Genomic DNA, 22,273 nt, shown 5'->3' with positions numbered 1-22,273 from the left:
TGTTATTGGTGGAGGAAACATTCAAATCCTTAAATAATAAATACTTCAAGTGTGGTGTTGTTTAGCTCAGTTGGTAGAGCAGCCGGCCCATGTACAAAGGCTCAGTCCTTGCCGTGGCAGCCCAGGGTTCAAATCCAACCTGTGGCTCTTTCTCGCATGTCATTCCCCATCTCTGTTCCCACACTTCCTGTCACTCTTCAGCTGTCTCTGTCAGAAATAAAAGCTTGAAAAGGCCAACAACAACAAAAAAAAAATCTTTAAGAAATACTTCAAGTAACTGTAAGTAACTTGAAGTCTGTAAGTATCAAAAGCAATAGTACTTAATGTATTTCCCAGTTCCCAATATGATTATTATAATAGATATTATTGTATTACTGCTCATTATTTTTGTAGATTACTGAGTATTAATGCAATAACGTAGAAGTTAAATTATCAGATTGGTTAAGCTAACCGTCATTATATAAGCTATGTGAAATCGAAATTCTTATAGTAACTAGTAACTAAAGCTGTCAGACAAATGTATTCGAGTAAACATTACTCTTTGTTGCGTATTAGAAGTATAAAGTGACATAAAATGTAAATATTCAAGTACTGACTGTAGAAGACATGAGTAAGTGATTAGTTATATTGCAATAATTGATCACATGTTCCACTTATAAAAATCAAACCTGTTTTCTCAGATCTTATTGGCCCTAACTTGTTTGATATACAGTTACTGAGGCTTTCCTGAATATGCTATGATATGCTATGGTGTGATGTGCCTCATATTTTGCAAACTACTGTGAAAATAGGTCATAATCACTAAACTTTCACTGCTAACTAGCTTTGAACTATGTAAACTTTTTTTAGAGCTTCAAATTCTGTTTTCAGTGTTTTTTGCAGTGATGCATTCTCAGCATGCTGCAACATTATCAAAACAGTCACAAAAACTTTTATTTAAAAAAATGATTATTGAAAGTTTTTTAAGACACGTCTGTGTGAGCCATGCCTGCGTTTCATTAGTAACACATAACTGTGCGTGCGGCTTGTCTTGTTATGGTGAACCAGCATGCACAAGGTAATGATCATCCCCACCTCATGTAATGGTGATGGGGAAGGCCCGGAGCCCCTGTTCCTCAGCTGTTTACTGCGGACATTTACGGGTATCATTATCCAAACAGTGATGCCAGTGGGTAGCTACCAGAGCTGGAGGTGAAATAAGCCATTTAGCTGCTTTATGATAGCAATCCCCAGCCCTCGCTGTTTCCACATTCAGGGTCAAAGCTTAGCAGCCATCTAATCTCCCTCAGTCTCGCAGCTTTCATTAGCGCAGCACTTGATCAATCAGCACTGCTGCAAGTGCCAAAGTTGGAAACATTTTTTAGATGAAAGTACATAACCATAATACCTGCTTAGATGATCATTGTGGATTGCAGGTTGCCCTTATGTCTAATTTAATTGATATTTGATGTGAATCTGGATAAGCATGCTGCACGGTTGACATCGCTGTGACATTCTAATAGTGGTTTGGCAGACACAAAGCCGAGAGATTTTCCACTCAGGAAAGTGAAAACTTTTTCATGCTGTCTGGCATCTTAATTCCCATGAGAGTGAAATATTTACTTAAACCTTCACTTCAATGCAAAAGTCTTTTGTTTGTATCAATTTCTGAGAAACCTTCACGCTGGAAAAATTGCCTGAGATGTTACAAATGTGCTGTTTCATTCTTATGGAATATTCTAATATTGGTAAAGGATTTAGGCATCCTCCCTTTAGTTTATTTACCGTCATAATTGGCTGTGACTTCTTTACTTTCATCTACCAAATGCCAGGCCTGTCATCACATCTGCATACAATAGGACACGTCAGAAATCCTTGGCCCCTCCTTTCATCTGCCTTCACATCTTCCATAATCAGGGGCACTGGATGGGAACAGAGGCAAAGAGGAGCTTTTTATCCCTCAATAAAAGGCCACTTAGGCAGATAGTTCTCCCAAGACTCTTCAGCTTTGGTCTTTTTTCCTGGCACCACATGAAGGAATTTGTGGAAGAGGGCAAACATTCCATCTAATTAAGGATACCTTTCATATAAGCTCACCTCTCCCTCCCCTGTAATTTCTCTTTTCGCCCATCTCTCCTATCTCTCACCCCCGCATCCCTCTCCTTCACTGTCTTTCTCTTTCTTATCATCCATCATAGTAAGCCCAAAGGTGCCCTTCGCAGTTACTGTACCTTTTTGGTTAGCTCTTGATGCCTTTTGAAATCGTTACTCATGCTTTGATGTTGCCTTCAAATGGATACTAAGCAAAACTTTGAAGTCACGACCTAGATGTGGCCAAGAATGTGGAATCACCGTGATGAACCCGGCGGTTTGCGAAATGTTTGTTTGTAAATGTCAAGATAATGCGCATCATTAACATGCAGTGTGATTGGAGTGGCAGCAATTTGAATTGTTTTTTTTTTTCAGGAATCAGCATTATTTGTTTTGAAAAGTGAAGAGGAGGGAACGAGTGCTCTGTCTGACTTTGTTCTATTTCTGGGGATGGCTGCTGGAGGATTACTGCAAGTGGCAGAGTATTCATTATTTAGATGGCAGTAGCGGAGTTGGGGAACAGGGGGTTTCATAAACCACTTGACTATGACATGTGTGCTGCTATACTAGACGGAAAGAGTAAAAAAAAAAAAAAAAGAAAGTTATTCTCCCAAAATTTTTTCTCCTAGCGAGGGCACTTGTAGCAGCTCCCTGCCAGAGACTGCTGAGACAGTCAACACTAACTGGAACTGATGGAGCAAACTCAGATTGATGGAGTTAATGGATGAAATCTTTGCAAGCTCCCCGAGATTGCTCTCTATAAAGGCTTTGAAAGTCACGGAGCGTTCATGCAGCTGTTTCATGGTGCATGTCAGATGTGGTATTATAGTTTTAAATACAGCGTCCTCACTGCTTGTTATTACATTCAGAATGACTAAGTTAGAACCCACAGCAGAAAATCTTTGTTGAGCCTGGCTGATTATGAAATAATGACAGTTTTGTCTCCTTGCCTGGCTTCTGTATTTATAATAAAACATTTTAAAAAATGACTGAAGATCTCAGCAGAGGCATTTTAAAATGGCCTGAGAGGAAAAATGTGAATCTGAAATGAGAAAGCTGTGACAGCTATGTGTTGCAAGAAGAGAGCTGCCACTGTTTGCCAATGTGGTGGGACACCAGCAAGGCATTTTCTCCCGGCGTAACAGTAGCATCTCTATCGGCTGAAGTGTTTATCCTGACAGTTTTCAGCCTGGACACAGAGAGGGTCCCGCCACTGTGATTAATACACTGCCATGCCGCCATGGTGGAGGATGTCTCTCGGCGGTCTCCTTCCCCCTTCCAGTACTCCTCCCTGATATTTCACTAATGTGACTCGACAATGAAGAGATTGATAGTGATCATTATACCGCTCTCAAAGAGTAATGTCACTTCCCAGCATGATCCAGCCGGCTTCTAATTCAACTACTGCTGTGGGTAGCGTATAAGCCGTGGTGGTGCATATTGTTACTGTACATACAAGTGGCTACAACTGTGTTATGTTAAACCAGAACCAGTGACATTTTTAAATCACCTCCTCCTGCTGTTATCGCAAACTCCCGAAGCCCCGTTTGCATATTTAGCATTGAGTACAGTGCCTGAGGACGGCTCTTTCATCCGAGAAACTTGACACGGGAAGTATTATCACGCCAAACAAGGGAATCAGCCTCTCACCTTAACACTTTGCAAGCTATATCAGCATTTCCCCAGTACCCCCCTGTACAAATAAAGGTGTGAGGGTCATTCATTTGTTTTCTCTCGCTCCAAGTCCTTACAGCTAGGTTGATTTGTTTATCTGTATGTGTTTAGCCCCTGGCCCCAATCTTCTGAGAGAGAAAAAGGTTTAGCATTTAAATTGGTTGATCCACCGCACGTTTTCTAAACCTGTTTTTAAAGCATTACATTGATGAAAAGCAGACGCTAATCCCTGTGGGTGTGCGACCTTATCTGACTAAACACCTGACAATGAGATTCTATTGTCACTCTGGGAACACAAAGACTCTCAGTAAAACGTGTGTCTTGCTGTAGTTATTGACCTCTTTTGGCAAGCGCTACTGTAGCCACGGGTCAGTTCGCTACAGGTATGAATTGCAGCGTGAAGTCTTGAGATTGGAGACTTTTTGTTTTTGACCGCCAGGCACTAACGATACGGGATGCTTCAAAGACTTTCTAACTCCTTAGACCTCAGGAAGTTGTACGCTGCCTTTAGCATGCCTGCCAAACGCCTTCTACAGTAAGACCTCGGTGTCCAGACTGAACGAAGAGACAGCGTTAACGGACCAGCTTTGAGAGCTAATCCCAGAATCTCCTGTATGCATTTCTCTTCTGCTTATATTCCCACTAACTGATCCTCTAGTTTCACACTTCCCATTGTATACTTAGCCAGACAAGACGTTTTGTCAATACTGTTGCCTATGAATATGTAGGAGACAAAGTGGCCTTCACCTGAATGTGGCAGATGTGATTCCTAACCAAATCATAGGGATTACATTATTGACAGTGCCTTGAATAAACATCAGGATGAGGTCAAAATTTATTGTCTTTCGTTATTTGCAGAGCACGTTGAGGTGTCAAAGCAAACAGAGCACATCTCTCTCTAATTATTGTATGTGATGAAATTACCATAATTCAATGTTAAACATCAGATCTTGATATAATTCTAGCGCTGACGGCGAGAAAGGATACTGTTGTGCGATTAGCTGTGATATCAGGTTGTGTCTCGCATTACCCATCTGCTGCGAGGTGTATCTATTGACTGTCTGTGCTGCGTGTTAGTCCAGATTTGTTATCGTCTCTGCAGCTTCTCCGAACTGCAACACCGCGTCAGTTTCTTCTCATAATTCCAGCACAAACTGTGTTAAGGGTTGTTTCCCGTCATGATCTGGCTTCATGTACCGGGGGAGGGGAAAATCCACAGGCCAAGAAAAAAAAAAGTGTTACCAAGATACACAAGGAGAGCCTAATAGTGAAAGTATATTATGAGTTATGGCTGAAACAAGATACTGGGAACAAGTGTGACTGCAGACTGTGGGTGCCAACTGTGGCTTTTCTGCTGTATCAATACGCTTTGCGCCATTTAATCTGGTCAGGAGTGAAGAATATACAGTGCGGTCATACAATATTAATCCTAGTCAGGAAACTTAACCAGCTGCTGCCTTTTATAAACTGACAACTTATGGTTTCACTAGGCCATATGCTGCCCGCTGCTGCCTTTTCTCTCAGATTTCACTTCTCAGTGTCCATTGTCAGTCTCATCTTGCCTTTTTATGATCCTAATTCTGATGGATGGGATCCAGTGTGAAATGACTTAGCATGAGTGTGAATGTGCACATCCTTTGCCTCCTACTGCTGCCATTTGGTGAGCGGGAGGAAAAGCACAGGGACCATCAGAGCAGACACGAGAAAGCTTGTCTGTTGACGACGCACCTCCCTTATCTAATTGGGGCAAAGCAAACATGATTAGGCACAATCTGAAGGACGATCAGTGTCTTCCACCGCAGAGAGGTTTCACAGTCATGCACGTTCTGCTGCCTGCGCTGCCGAGAGGCGGACCAGCACAGTATGACGACAGTGTCAAGCTGTTTCAACAGGGAAAAAAAAAGAAAAAAGAAAAACATGTGACTGCAAAACCGTCACATCACAAGACAGATTCCTCACACCTAAACAAAAAAGTAGGCTGTTCGTCAGTGCATTCAAAAAAACAGTGTGTTCAGCCCTTATGATGAAGTAATGCTCCTGCTTTGACACTGTTTGTTTTAAACTGTGAACTCTCACTAATTTTCACCTGGTCATGTATAGACCTGTGTCCAGTTATTGGTTGATAGTTGATAACCCTATTAAATGTGAGTTTTCTCTTTAGCTGTAAGTTAGAAATAGCTAAACTAAAGTAAAAACGATGAACGGTAAAATATAATATGAGGTGAAATCTCAGCAGTGAAACGAGATGAGAAAGCTCACGTTTTTTTGTTCAGAATTGTCAGCAATTGTTCCCGGCTCAATCAGACGGTTTAAATCTTGACCTTTTGTTCCATTCTATCTGGGGCGTCTGTGATTTCAACAGATTTCATTATCCTTTGTGAATCTGTTGTGCAATTGTGCAACGGTGTGAACAGTTCAGGGGCAATTCATCAATTTTAATGCAGTGAAAACTGCAAATAAGCCTTTGCTTTACACAGGTGTTTTATAATTAAAAGGTCCAGGTGCATCCCGGACAAAGTATCTTTTGTTTCTTTCCATCATATATCTGTATTTTTTTTTCTTCACATAATCAAGCAACAGTGAATGAATATCATTTGAGTCTGTATTCATGAAGCACAATGTCTGATAATCATACTTGATTTAAAAGCCCAAGGTGAGAAATAAGCGAGCTCGCAGCGTTGAACATTTCCTTCCTTTCAGTCGAGTCATGACAAATTTGCATCATGTTCCGAGCAGCACAGAACCAAATTTGATGCAGTTCAGATGTAGAGGCGTGAGAGAGGTGCTAATTGATGCCTGCTGTGGCATGAAACGCAAATTGCATAGTTTACAAGTACAGCGACCAAGCTGCAGATAGGCACAGCCTCGTGGAGTCATATGAAGAGGCTAAATGGAGAATATGCGCAGCACAATGGGAACTGTCGACACACAACTACCTACCTGCTATTCTGTTGCTCTTACTGTGTTAACACCATTTGTCCACACAAACTATAATGTTACATGAGCAAACACACATTCCCTAAACTAATCTATCTCTGTATATGCATCTACATATTGTATGTATGCAGTAATTTGACACTGGATTCACATGCTGGAGCTGGAGTAGAGATAGATGCAGATTTAGATTAGCTATGGAGACAAAAGTTTCCTCATCAGGTTTATTAGTATACTATATGTACACTCATTAAAGCCATTAAATAGCAATCATTGCCTTTGCAACCATTAGCCTAAATGATATTTTTTTTCTACTTATGCTATTAGCTGCAGTAAAAAATAGATTTTGCATATCAAACATCGAGTCAAAGTTCTTAGAGAGAGAGTCACGATAAGAAGGGATGTTACAATCCGTTGTTTTGCACAGTAAAAAGATTTAGCTGTTGTAGAAACTGAACTTTTCACCTTTCTTTGGAGAGGAATTCTAATGTATAAGCCCTCATCTGTAGGAAACAGTTATCAGTCTGCTGTGCGTCCGCGTGATGAAGTTGTTCTCCCCAGTCTCTTTCATTTCCATAAATATTCAGGATATTTATCACACGCTTTTAAAAACACAGCAGGTTTATGATGCTTGCTCTTAGCGAGAAGTAAGCAGGCTGAGAGATGCACAGCCGTGCCTGTTCCTTTCCTTCTTTTTTCCTTCTAAGTAGCCCATTTGGGGGAAAAAAAGAGAGATGATGACACTGTGCCATCATTAGCGCTTATTTTTTCAAGTAAAATGTATTTTTATCGTCCTTTTCACTGAACTGGTGATTGCATAAAGACGTTCCCACGCAAAGTTCACATGTTAAACATTGGATGAGATAAAAATGCCATTTTTTGAGAAATGAGCAGAGCTTGATCCTGGAGAGAAAAGAGGGAAGGCTTTTTCAGAGTGTCAGATCACTGAAGCTCTAAAATATAGTAGATTTCGACATTTTCAAAAAATTCTATTTCTGCAGTCTTTTTACAGAATGTCACTGTCATTAACTTATCGACTATAGACTACACAGACAGACACACAGATGATACTTCTAAAAGCTTCTTGTCCGCCCTGCTGGTGCTATTAAATATATGATATGATATTGGACTATTGGACAAAAAAATGGTCCAGACTGAAATATCTCCCTGGATTGCCTTGAAATCTTGGGTGAAATTTGTTGAAAAATACTGAATGGCTGACACTGCCATCCGCCTCAGCTGCTACCAAATGTTAGTATGCTGATATAATGAACTATGGTGAACGTGGTCCATATTATACCTGTTTAACAGCATGGCAGCATTATCTTGTGACGCGAACACATGACCGTGTACTCTCAGTCTTGTTTAAAGGTCCAGTTTGCAGGATTTGATGACATCTAGAGGTGGAGTTACAGACTGCAACCAACTGAATAGCCTACCTCTTGCCTCACCCTTCCGTTTCAGGCATATACTGTATGAGAAATTACAGTAGCTGTGAAACATGGTGGACTCCATAGAGGAGGACCCACTTCCTCTGTAGATAAAAGGGCTCAATATAATGTAACAAAGTACAACGATTCAAATTTTTAGGTGTTTATACACTAATGAAAGCATACCTGTGAATATAACACTCCCATATTCTGCCAGGAAATCCCCTTAAGTCTTAGATTGGACTTAAAACTAGTTCTAATTTTCTGCTCTCAATATGTCATAGTAGAACTTTTAATAATTTTGCTATGACTCTTATTGGTTTGTGTGTTTTTTTTTTATTTTGGCCTATAACTTGTTGTAAAGTAAAATTAAAAGTTCAGAGCACATTAAAACTCTATTATAGTTAGTGTTGCTGTATATATTATTATCAAACTGTGGAGGGATGATACCTTCAATGTTACCTCAGATAATTTCTCTTTGGTGCCAAATAATTCCTAAATAAGATATACTGTTGCTCTTTTAAGGCAGCTATTTATTATAACATCTTGACACTTAATGAATATAAAGTGTTGCTCAACTGGCTTGCAAGTGTGTGTGTGTGTGTGTGTGTGTGTGTGTGTGTGTGTGTGTGTGTGTGTGTGTGTACAGAAGGCGTGGTAGAGGTTGCTGTAAGACAGTGGTTGATAAATGGTTGTTTTCTGACTTGCCGTGGAGGGAAACATTGGAACATTGATTCAAGGCACTTTAGTGACTATGTTTTTTAACATCTGGCGACATGCACAGCATCTGTAAAACCACAATAGGTCCTCAATTGTACATCTGGCATGTTTTGATACACACCAATCTTTGTCCAGTCAGGTTGCATCTCTGTGTCTATTTACCAAATCTATTTGAATCTGGATTACATGCAGCAAGGCTTATTACAGTACACGAACAAAACACCTTTAAATATGTGACAAAAATAAGCTCTGAAAAATACTGCTTTGATAAACCCAGCCTACTGTATCACCCACACATTTCAGCCCCAACACTGTCCTTATTCAACAAATTTGGCAATATTTTAGGCTACCTTCAAATGTAATTTCTCTGAGCTTCCATTTGTTTGTATGTGTGTTCCTGCGATTCCTTCTAAAGCAGCCTCTGGAGAACCAGCAGAGGAGGTATGTATGAGTTGGATGCCTCCTTGACAATACCTTGGAGGTAAAAATCAATGTCTGCCAAACAAAGTGAAATGTTAGGCTGCAGCTGATACATGACAGATGAGGCTTAAGGTGGTATTTTCTAAGGTGAATGAAGACTGGAACACAGGCAGCCCTGTCTGCTGTTGTCAACCAAAGCGGCAATACAGTAGAGTGATTTTGAAGGACAGTACATCAGACAGCTTTGACTTGATTTTTTTTGTTATTGATTAACATGCTGTACACATGTGTGAGAGCCACTTTGAAATGAAAGGGTGATGCGGTTCAAAATTTAGAATGCCTGCACGGCAGATTAAACTTTTAAAAGCCAGTTCCACTAATTAATTGTAGCACCAGGGCCACTCGAGACCTTGCCTCCAACCAGAGTTTTACAAAAGTAAAATCATCTTGATTAGAGTGGATTGGTTCTCACATTGGAACAGTGTCTCTACTTCTTTGAAGGACCACAATTCATGGATAAGTCAAATTATTGGCAGATGACCCGCATGTAATTTCAGCTGCCCTGCCTGAAGTCTTTCCATTTCAATGCACAGAGCACAGAGTTTGAGGTAGAGCCCAGTTTCCTCCGGGTGGAGAGCATTCTATGCAGCTGAATAGTAGCTGTAGAAGCAGCATGGCTAGCTCGGCACATTAGTTGGGAAACACTGTGTTGCTACCTCATGCATGATCAGTCTTCAAGACTCCAGCAGTGACCTCAGCACAGAGCCATGGGCCATATCATGTTGCTGATTGAGCATGCAGCAAGCCTCAGAGGGTACGCAGGTTGCATCTTAGTTCATCTTGCGGAGGGAAGCAGAGGGTGTTCTGACGGAAAATTTAAAAACATCAGTAGTGCTGGAAGGGTTTTCTTGGTGAGGGTGGGTGTATGTGTGTACATGTGCATGTGTACGGACTGAATATATATAAATGTGCTTGAAGTTTGTCATTTATGTCTATCGAAGATATTTACATCCTCAGCACAACCCTCCTCACTACTATAATACACTAGCGGGTGAGCAGTATAAGAATTACCAATAAATCATCTTATTATTATTCTCGTCCTGTGCTCTGCTCTGTGGCCAAGAGTAATGCAACAGTGGGATATCAATTCATAGCCCTGGCCTCAGGAAAAAGCTCTTTGGAAAGCTGAGGGATTTTCAGCTTGTGTGCTGTAGTCCAGCTCTGGAGGCAGGCATTGCAAAAAAGTTCTGGCTTAGAGGAACTATATGTGGGAATGTTTGTAGGAGTCACAAAGGAGAAGATACAAAGGCACCAACATGGATTTGTTTGATCATTTTATTTCATCAGATAAAAGCAACTTCTATGACAGTTCAATGATAAGTTTTGAATCTGGAACTAATGCGTACAGCACAAGGATGCAGCATGCGTTAATCAGCTGTACCATTCTGTATGTTTTGTTATATAATGTGTCCAGTAGTCAGTTTGTCTGTGTATCTTTTTATCTTTGGAGATAAATCCTACTGTGAGGTTTGTAACATCTTAGCCAATCGACAGCAAATTAATCAGAAACAATTTCCATGTCTGTGAATCGCTTGAGGCACTTTTGGAGTAGAAAATGTAAATATGAGGATCTTTTCTTTGCCTTAGAAAACTTTATATTTTGGAGGTTTTGGACAGAATGACGATGATTTGTCAGAACAAAAGAAAAAAAAAACATATGGCCAATATCAGTATACAGTGGTCCCTCGTTTATCGCAGGGGATACGTTCTAAAAATAACCCGCAATAAACGAAATCCGCAAAGTAAGTTTTACAATTATTATACGTTTTAAGGCTGTAAAACCCCTAACCACACACTTTTGTACACCTTTTTACACGCATTTTGTACAGTACTCCCTTAGTTAATCAGGACGCAGAACACATGTGCGGTTCTCCCTTAGCCAATTTAGGACGCAGAACACAATGCGCGTTCATACTGTACAGTACGCTGTAAAAAAAAAGCATGCAAAATTACACAAAAAAAATCCGCGAAACAGCGAGTCCGCGAAAAGTGAACCGCGATATAGCGAGAGACGACTGTACTACATCTACTAGATCTTCAGCTAGACTGGTAGTCTGGTGATTGCGTGCTGTAGTTGGTGATCATACTTTAATTTTGTTGAGATCTCCCTTGAAAGCATTTAGAGTTTTAATCTTAATAGGACCGTGTGGGTATATAATGGTTAAATAATGGAGAACTCTTTTATTTGCTTGTGGAAAAGCAGAACATGAAAACATCAACCTCTCTAGAATATTACATAGGTCTCATAGTGATATTTGTTTATTCAGTGTGGTGTGAAAGATATACCCAGTATAAATCTCAAGTTTTCTCACAATGGAGGTGAAAATTAGTCATCTGTGTGAGTGGAATGCATCCAGTTGAGAACAATATGCCAACAATTAATCAGGAAAAGATGGGCTTTCCCGTTTCTAGATGGATACTGCTTCCTTTGTCTGTTTTCTCCACAAACTGAGTGATTTTCACAGGAAATGCAATTACGGCAGCCATTGGAAAAGACTCCGCCACTACAACCATGAGTGGTTTGTTTTTTTCCTGCGCCCATTTTCTCAAGTGATTGGGGAAGCGAGCTGTAAATGAATGGGGAAGCATATGAATAGTTCTTCCGAGTACACATGTCGCATTTCTGTGACCCCAAAGATGGTGTAGGCAACATTTGTTTCCTGCAATTACTGTTTCAAATCTATATGGCTTTGGTCAGAGAAGTGACTCACAGTTCAGCAGAACCAGATAACAGTGTTTTGTTGTTAGTCTTGACACTGCAGTGGGAAATAAATAGCTGAAAATCCTTCAGCAAGCTTGTGAATATTCAGAAGCTTCTCTGAGGTGGCCGAGAACATCCTAACCAGGTTTTTTTTTTTTTGGATGTTGTCTCTATTAGCCAGTCACCATCACAACCACTGGCTGTTACCGTGAAGGCACACGCCATTCAAGCCACCACAGCAATTTAGATAAAGTGAATGACTACTCTCAAGGCCAGTCCAGTTCAAACAGGCACAGGAGAAAGATTGAAGCTGCCAGCTTCTTTTCAAAAGAATGCCAAAACAACCTTTCAAAACAGATTCACAACAAAGTGCTGAGCTGAGACACATTCGGCTGAAAGCATGTCTCTCCCATGTCTCTATTTCCTATGTCCTGTTGGCGATTTGTTTATATTATACAGTTTTAGACATTGTAGCCTACTGTGATTTTACAGGATCAAAAAAAAAGTATGACAAGAAGTTGCAGGTTGCTGCAGTTAGCGCGATTGTAACAGCACATCAAAGGTGCAAGCAAACCGGCAGGCAAAGAACTTGAAGCCAAGATGAGCGTTGAGGGACTGCAGGCTGGGATTTCAAATTCATGTCATGATTTTAAATGAATGCTTATGATGCTCGGTGTGTGCTGGAAATGTAAATAAGCAAGTGTTTCCAAGCACATTCGCTGCAACAACTTTATCAGGTCATAATATGTCAATGTTGTCTTTACATCTTGTTGTGCTGCCCCCGAGTCTTAAAAACAAATCAATAAATCAACGCTTAAAGTGTATTCATACAGCTTTTTTTTTTTTTTTTTTTTTTTACACAATTTGCTTTGGTTGATAACTTACTCATTAGTGCATATGTAGCCTTGGACAATTTAAAATGCATGTATTTTTTTTTCTGCGCAATGAAAATCAGTATGCCCTCATTGCATGTTTCAAGTCACTGCTTGCTGAACTCTCTAAAATGAACATATGCTCACTGGTTAGTGAAGTCTGTCTGAACACAAATCAAGTATAAATGTGTTTCAGAAAAGTAAAAATTGGCTCACTTCCCCGTGGACTGCCAGCTTTTCTAGCTCTGCGGGTTAAGAAAATACAGTGATACATATATTGTCAGTTCTTGACTGTGGAAACCGCACTGCTTGAGCCAAAGTTAATAAATGTAGCAATTTTTTCTTTTTACCTGGGTGTGAACACAATCTCTCTGGACAAACAAGGAAGCCAAAGCTGTCCACACATGAATAAATACAACTAAGTGTTTTGTCAGCAGGCTAATTGTCAAAGCAGCTTTTGAGAAGGAGTATAATTGCTGTGTAATCGGAGAGCTGTCAGAAAGAACTGCTAAGCAGTCATCATCTGTATGATGATCTGCCATCTGTAGCGATGTCTGGGGGAGAGAGAGGGAGAGAGATGGACAAATAGTGACGTGAAACTGCTCATATGCACAGTGTCTCTTCACTGAGTCCAACTTTGAAAGGGTATTTACAAATCATACATTTTAGATGAACGGCAGACTAGGATTTGCATCAAATGTGAGTTAGGGAATGCTTTTCTATACAGCTGTGCTGTATATTATGCATGGATAAACAGAATGATTTTCTATAATGCAATGATTATGTAATCCTTGAAATATTTGTTACATCCTGGTTCTCTGGCAGAGAAAAGGCTTTAAAAGAAATTTCTGTCTTTTGATCAGATAGAAAGGAGAAGAGTGGGCAAGGCTGTGAGAGCAGTGACGGTACTCTGGCAGGAAATACGATGGAAATCACACGGCTTCTTTTTTTTCTTCTTTTTTTTTCAAAACCCCAAGCCCCTGAAAATTGCCAAGTTTCTTTGCAGAGTAAATCCCCAAAACTCACCTAGGGCAAGGTTGTTCAAATGGTCCTGAATTCCACAAGGTATGCTCTTCTAAAACGCCTCCCTTCACGACCACCACCACCCTCATCGCTACCACCTCCCCACCGGCAGGTCTTCACAGGAGAAGCTGCTGTCTGTTTTCTCACTGAAGAATACTGCCACTGCCTCCAACCAGACACCAGAGCTGTGTGCTGAGGTGAATGGGGAGAAAAAAACATGCAGGCATTGATGAGTATGAATTTATTGATCTGACATATATAAACATCCCACCTGGTCTAAATGGCATGTTTTATCATGGAATCCATCCATTATTAATCTCCAATATAAAATCAAACAGGGATTTTGTTAGAGGTCTCTCTTATTTTATTGTGTTTTCAGAAATATGAACTTTGCAGAGCGGAGGTGTTGCATTTCCTAATGGAATTGTGGTTTTTCATAGGTAAAAACAAACACCATTGCTGTAATAGCAAAAGCTGTGGCTTCTCTGAGTCCTGTGATCTATTTTGATGAAATCCTGGATTCACACATTCTGCAATTTTCCTATTGGTGAAGGACAAGCCAGTCAAAGCAAATGCCCTTTCAATTCCATTAGCAGTTGAATCAGTCTCTTAATGGGGAGTAAAATGGCACAAGACCTTTTGCAGTACTTACACAATGAATATGAAAAGGCTTTCACCGGGCTTGCCAAGCTTAGTGAGTGCAAAACGGCTTTTAATTGTCTCCCAACTCAGCATTGAAACATTATAAGCAGTACTCATGGCTTGTCGATGCTTTCATCAAAAAAAGATATTTTCAAAGGAGTGAACATCATAGAATCCTAATAGGCCTAAATATCAAGAAGTGCCATCAAAAAGTTCAAGGAAAATTGTTTTGAAATATAAACTATAAGCTTGCAGACAGAGATAGCCTCTGACACAGTTAGCTAAATTTGACTAAATTCTATGAATGAACATGCCCAAAGCATTTTTGAATTTCAGTACTCCACTTACTTGTAAAGACTTTTATTAAGGTCTTAAGATTGACTTATTGCAGCATCGAGAGGAACTTAAAAAGCTCTTCTCCAGGAGGTGTTTACGGAAAAACACAACAGCATCATATAGCATCATTTGATAGATACTGCAAGCATCATTAAGAAGGGAATGAGTCTGTCATTTCTGCGCCAGCATGAAGTATTAATCACAAAGGTCCTTTTTAAAGCATGTTACTGATGGAGATGATGACAAGCTGACGTTGAGGAATTATGCAAAGGAGGCATCCGTCTTGATCTGATTTCAAAGCAAACCCCCATAAACCACACAGCTGTTTCATCTGCCTTCCCAGTCACTGAGCATACACTTTAAAGGCCAGCTTAATTCCCTGTGTGTCTTGATGGAAGACAATGCCAAGCTTTTCTTAAAAGCCTATTGTTCAGTGTGCTTAAAAAAAATCAAATAAAAAAAAAAAAACACAATCCAGCATTGGAAAATCTAATTCAAAGTGCTACAGTGCCAAAAGTCCATGTTTTAGCGCGGTTTTCCCCAAGTGACTTTCAAACCTCGAACTCTGCCAGTGAAACACACAGAGAATGCACGAAAAACTACTGCACTGCTGCTGCTACACTTTGTGTAACATGAGTTTTGAGTTACATGGAATCACATTTGTGTTCACACTTGCAGGTTTTCATCACAGAGCAATCTAATGAAAGCCCCTTTAACTCAAAAGCAAAATGTTTCCATAATTCATCGTTCAAAATCCACATGGAGCAGAGTTTCAGATCGCAACGGTTAAAAAGGGCATAACTTTTTGTCAGTCAAAAAATACTAAAGCAGGAGCTTTTCAAGTCTGACAATCAATGGGATTCTGCATCTTTTAGTTTTAGAAGACACATTTGTTTGGTTTCATGATTTGAAACTTTCACTTTTTTTAGACCAACTTTACATTCTGTCTCTTAAATTATTGCATACACTGACTTTTTATTGCAGCAGCTTTGACTTTTGTTTTGCTTCGCTCAAAACCAAAAACCGATTGACTGTTTTCACTTCATTGCTTTACAGCTAACGCAATCCCTGCGTTTCATGTGAGAGACCTTATTTACACCCGAATGCTCTGGGTGCTTTTTGCATAGCATGCATAAAGTAGGTTTAATTCAGTCCACGGGGTTTTATGTTCCTATAGTTCATTGTGGGATTATGTAGCTGGATATACTGCATGTCAAATCGTATGCCTTTGAAGGTTTTTGTGATTTTGTGTTTTGAGAATATGCTCAGCATGTGCTTTCACTTAAAAATGGGACTCATTTTGTTTTACAGTCTAGGCATGCCTTTTGAACACATGGACTTATCAGAAATTGATTCAAGATTGACCATAAAGTCATAACAGTGAGAGTGTTTATACTTGTTCAAACTCATCTCTGTGCTTGCTCTGCCGACACTATTGCCATCAGCCATTATGCACCTGTGCCACGTCTATGTTTTATGGGTTTTTCAAGTAACTGCACTGTATGCTGTGTTTCTCTCTGTACGAGCAGCAGCACAGCCTGCAAACCAAACAAGGGCACTCAAGATGTTGTTTTGCACCATATGCCAATAGATCAATATGTAGACATGAAGATAAACGGATGGCGATTGGTGCAATATCTGTCATGTATCTTTATTCGTAATATGTAATAGGAGGGCGGATTGTTTATGAGCTTTCACTATGTGAGTGTGATAAGAAGATGATTGTACGGAGAACAGGTATGGCAGTTTTTACAAAAGGGGCATGTTGTTTTTTTGTTTTTTGCTGTTTTTTAAAATAATTTTTCAGAAGCGATAATAAAACCTTTTTCCTCAAAACACACATGTAAAAAAAAAATAATCCTCTCTGGCTGCCAACATTCCACTTACCTCTATGTTGGATGGGTTCTGAAAAACAGAAAATTATCTGTTTGTCCCTTTTGTACCATTTCACTTTATCCCCTCATTGACATTGTACTGCTGCAGTAGTGCTGATTATATGAAAAATGCTTCTGCCTGAAAGTGAAGTGGAGCTGGTGGCTGCTGTGGGTTCATACAGCGGATTGAGGCCCAGAGGTGAAGTAAAACCATCCAGTGTTGGTAGATAATCCACATTTCTATTAGCCTACTTAGTTTTCTAAAAGGGCTCGCAGTGTAACCCGGCAGATGAGTTGTATTCATTATCACCAAGTCACTGCAGCCTTAGATTCAAATGCCAATACCGCTGTTGATCACAGGTAATTCATGTGTTGTGATTCAGTTGTGTTGGATGATGAGGATTGGGTATCTGATGTCTCTGATAACTCTGACCATGCATTAATTAATTTTTGATTGGTCTTCTGCATCAGCATTGCATTCTTGTCACTCCTGATTGCACTCTACACCTTTTTCAGCCCAAGGACCCCATGGACGAGAGACAAACAGAACAGGGATCCCCACATGTAATTAATATTTTCAAATGTGCCACATTTTAAGCCTGGCCTATAATAACTTTTATATTTGTATAATTTACTTTAATTTCACCTTGTTAACCTATTTATATGCTGTGTTTTTGGCCTATATGTGTTTATGATTAATAAAAACTTGCATGCATCTCTCTCCCACTCTCTCTGTCTGCCTGTACAAATGTTCTAATAATGTATTCTGTTATTAAACAACAAATCCAAGTAATCAGTCACAAAAATGTCCCCGCGAAATGTTGCCACAGCTTCCTCTGTCCCTGCAATAAACTCACAGAGAAGAGCTCTATTCTCTGTAATCATTCTTATTATAATATCTGTTGTTGTTTTTCCGCTTTTGAATATGAGATAAATAATTTCCAGGCATTTCAATAGCCTGCATTTACAGTGGCCTAGAGGTTTCTTACCTCAAAGCGGTGGTTATTATTCTCTAGCTCTGAATGGCAGCCATGTCTCCTCTTAGCGCTGTCTAACTAAATGTACGGCTAATTTGCCTGCATTGAACAGCTCATTTTAAGCGTTAAGGTCATGGTGATAAGCAAAAGCAAGGACAAGCATAGACAAGGACAAAAATTGCATGGTCATTAAAGCTCTTTTCAAAACAATGACCGGTATCCTTTCAATCAAGTTGTTCTGTCTAGCCAATAGCACAGAGGAGAGTCCGATGCCTGGTTTTAAACTCCACAAGGTCTTTATGCATGGTTGAGGAAGCAAAGGTTAAACCATGCACCGGAACCGACCTCCAGCGCTCATATGCTCTAAATGTAACTCTCTTTAGGCTTTATAAAAATTCATGCTGTCAATGCAAAAACAACAGCTCCTAAAAGACGCAACTCCAGCTTTCTCAATCTCCTCCAGGCTTCTGTAAAAGTAAGAAAGACGACACCCATTTGGAGCTCATTGGAGCAAATCAGAATTGTCAGCACTGTGGGTTTTTACCTTTTTAAACAGGGAAGATGGATAGATAATCACCACATGCCATTCTGGGGGCCAATTACACAGCTTTGTGTGAAATTGGAAAACCTGTTCTCACAGAGATCTAATGGATGTTCTGGTCATTAGTTATTTGAGAGTCTTCTCTGGCTGTAATCAAACGTGAAACATTGCGTTAAGCGGCCATAAAAGAACAGCTGCCTCTCTAAGTGACCTTCTGTTTAAGAGAACCCAACTGTCAGCCGTGTGGCGTTTTGCGACAATTATTATGTGTGTCGCCATAAAAGCAGCTCTTATTTTCTTTCTTTTTGCAGTGGTTGCATCTCATTTTAATGTCTTGCTTTTGGTTGTATTTACGTGTCATATCTTACATACAAGCCAGGTCCTAAAATAATGTCCATCTGCTCTTTCTCAGCGATCACGTCTCTTTTATTGAATTGGCAAAAAACTTGCGCTTTTGATTTTGGAACTATTTAGAATATGCAAATTCATATTCTGATGTCTTTCCCTTCAGGTGACCATCTATCCAGTCAGCAAGGCCCACCTCCTCTCCCACCAGCCCCGCCTCCACACAAGCAGCATCCGTCCATCACGTCCCTAAGCCGCAGCTCACTGGCCAATCAGAGGAGCCCGAGCCCGCCGCCCACAGCCGGCCTGGCGGCCGACTTGCAGAGTACGGCGGAATGCGTCCAGCTGCAGGACAGCTGGGTCCTGGGCAGCAATGTGGCCCTGGAGAGCAGGTGAGTGACCCACAATGACCTACACCAGAGGAAAATTGGGAAATTCAGGTCCAGCTGTTATTATAAAGTTATTTTCACTGACTCGAATGATGTGAAACAAATGAGCATGCACCAAGCTGCAGTTTAAATTCTATTAATTTTATTTTATGCCCAAATATAAGACATTTTAACATTTGGAAATGTGAAACGGGAGCTATAATTCTTAAGAATTTTATTTGACAGCTTGTTTGACTCTTTTTTGGTGACCTCATATGTACTGTCTGCTTAATCCACTGGCCTGTTTGATGTGCTTTTTTTTTGGAGACACCAGATATTGGCCCATATTCATAAAACTCAGTCAGGGTTAACGGTGACTCATTCAGTCGTGACTAAACCAGCAGTGTGTTTCTTGCTGACAAACACGAATTAACAGCTCTATATGAACACTTGTGCTTTTATGGCTCCATCACACCTTTACCCTGCAAAGCACACAATAAGTGTCACCAATCTAGGCGGGATGAAGTTCAGTATTGGGTGGCATGACCCACCCAGCACATAATAAACCTCAGCAGTGACATTTCTTGGTGTCTGCTGAAAAGAAGTGCTTGGAACAGGTAGTCTGTATCCTCCAGAAGACAACTGGCAATAACCAGATGGTTTGATAGTTTTAGAACTATTTTTGGGGACTACACTTCATCAGGATTAATTATGCACAAATTGCGCATGGCATAATATGTGTCCCGCTGAGTTTGATAAATATAATCATTGTTTCTCCATTGTTAAGAATAATTTGTCAAATTTGTTTGTTGTAAACATCCACAATTAAGGGCTTAGATTACTAAATTAGATAGACCTATGCACAGAAGGAGACTGCATGATGAGAGCGAACTATGTGAATATCAGAAGGCTTGCCAGTTCAAATAAAAAAGGCTATAACTTAACAAGGAACTTGCTAAGCGGATTGTGTGTTATATCAGAATTTGCTGTGCAAGATACTACTTTGTCATACTGTAAGCGCCTCTGCCAAGTTTTCCTCCTGAAACATCAGTTACATCTCTCTTAATCAGTGAGCTCAAAATATCCTGTCTAATGAAGTGTGGTACATTGCGCCCTGACTCAGAAACGGCCTCGAGTAGATGATTGCATTCCAGCCTGATATTTCCCTGGCACATAGAACCCTTTCTGAGGCTTGGATGAATGTAAACTTCAGATTTCGTCTGTGGAAGCATGAAGTAACAACCTCTTATGATCTGACTGAATCAATCGGGATATGTGGTGACAGTTTCACTTTCTGGGGAAGATGCAGTGATTGAATACTAACCGCGCAATGACCTTGAGCTGTCTTAGCTGTATCGACAAAACAATATGTGCACACCTATCATCAGATGAGGCATAAATCACTATCACCACAGTGGACTCTAAATCAAGTGCTTGTCAGTGGGTGGGAACAGAGGGCGGCTGCAAAAACCAACAGGGCCAAAAGGGAAGACCTGGTTCACTGCATAATTGCAGATGTCAAGAGAAAACACAAGGTTGGGAAATGTAAACAGAAGCTTGAGAAAGTATTTATTAGGCTGGCTTCAGGGGGTTTCCAGGCCAGGAAAGTACTGGCACAGCACATATGTATGTGGCTCCAGGTGCCGCAGGGATGTGACTTTCCTTTGAATCTTCAACATTGACATGGAATTTATTTCTTATGCAGCACAAGAGACATGGTCCAACGCACACACTATATTATTCTGTACAAGGCAGTCGATTTAAAGAGAAAAAAAAAGTCAAATATAAATCACAATGTTATGATCTTGTTTAAATTATTTGCTGTGGCATGACCCTCTTAAAAATAAAGCACTCATTTGACAGCGTTAGCTACTTTCACAGCAATTAGCAGTGATGAATTATGTTTGTGTAACCTCCCCATAAAAGTATTGGTCTTCAAAGAATTGAGTGTGCTAATTTCACTCAGTAGCAACTAGCTTTCATTGTGAATAGCTTTCAGTGTTCTTCTTAAATGTGTGAAATGCCGCGCTCGGTAACTACCACTGAAACTACTGCTCATTATTACATGGTGAGTGAACAAAGTCATTGATCTCACTGTGATCGTATTTTCAAAGTTTTGGCTCATTCACTCAGGATCAGATATGAACCATTCCTCTATATAAAAATGAAACATTAATCACTCATCAGTGAGGTAAACACAAATACAGTATGCAATAAAAACTCCATACATGTTAGTAAAATCTAAAGAAAATTACACAAGCATTTCTGAAGTTATCTCTAATCAGGGATCTAGTGGTGCCTGAAAAAATGGGTATACTCTTAATTTATGCATCCAATTTATTTTTAAGTGGCCCGTCCAGCAAAAGATAAATGCCCTGTGTTATAAACTGTGACATGTAAGACTGCTCTTGAATATTTAGCTTACCCCAAAAAACGCAAATTGTCACTTGACTTCTGCTGCTTGACTTCAGAGTGTACGGATCATTATGAAATTAACATTAGCCACAGAAGTAGTGCAGATTTTTCCAATAAATACTGGCCCACAGACTGTAGTGTAAGCCAACAGCATATTTATTCATTTTGAATGAAGTATTCCATATTCTTTACTGCTTCCAGTCATAAAAAATGTACAACTATGCCATCCCCTCACCATCCTAGGAAGGAAAAAAAAAAAATCCGCCTGCAGAACATTGCAGATGGGATTTGGAAGTGGGTATACCCAATGCTGAGTGAAAAATAAGCAGGTGTACCTGTGTATGCCCCGCAGTATGCTCTATGTCTCTAATGAACTGACACACAAACTTGAGTAACACGGTAAGAAGTTGTGATCCCATGACACAACAATGGAGTTCAGGAGTTATTCAGTTTTTTACATGATGAAAAATGCTGGTCGTACGCATCATATCATTCTAATGCATTATTCCGCTTCAGTTATTGTTCTGCTGATAACCGAGACTGCTTCATTTAACAGGCTCAATTAGTTGGCAAGAGCAGCGATACCATTCATTGTCATTCTCAAGTGCTGAGGAGACGTTCAGATCTTTGTGTGTGGAATGCTTTTAATAAATCCCTCAGGTTTCCCTTACCACTTCACTGAAATAATTTTTTTTTGTGATATTTTCTATTAGAAATATTCCATTGAAATTTATTATTAAATGAATTGCCATGTCCCTTCAGAGACCATTGCACATATACGGTAATTATTCCTGAGCAGTAGTTAATCCTTTGTTTAAAATAGAACATACGACTGTGTGTGAAAATTGTATTTTTGCCGTGTTCGTGGCTG

At 40.0% G+C, this 22,273-nt stretch overlaps 1 protein-coding gene across 3 annotated transcripts in view; it reads left to right on the top strand.

The window, feature by feature from the left end:
• The window catches only part of si:dkey-237h12.3 (teneurin-3), a 176,310-nt gene that overhangs the window by 81,910 nt on the left and 72,127 nt on the right, over positions 1 to 22,273 (top strand). For all 3 annotated transcript variants that reach the window (XM_027279740.1, XM_027279748.1, XM_019256312.2), the window contains one exon: positions 18,786 to 19,011. In XM_027279740.1, coding sequence (XP_027135541.1) covers positions 18,786 to 19,011 — 226 coding nt within the window. The remainder of the gene's footprint in view (positions 1 to 18,785; positions 19,012 to 22,273) is intronic.

The sequence above is a fragment of the Larimichthys crocea genome, chromosome I, assembly GCF_000972845.2.
Source record: "Larimichthys crocea isolate SSNF chromosome I, L_crocea_2.0, whole genome shotgun sequence".
Lineage (NCBI taxonomy): Eukaryota > Metazoa > Chordata > Actinopteri > Sciaenidae > Larimichthys > Larimichthys crocea.
This window is presented reverse-complemented; position numbering and strand designations above follow the sequence as displayed.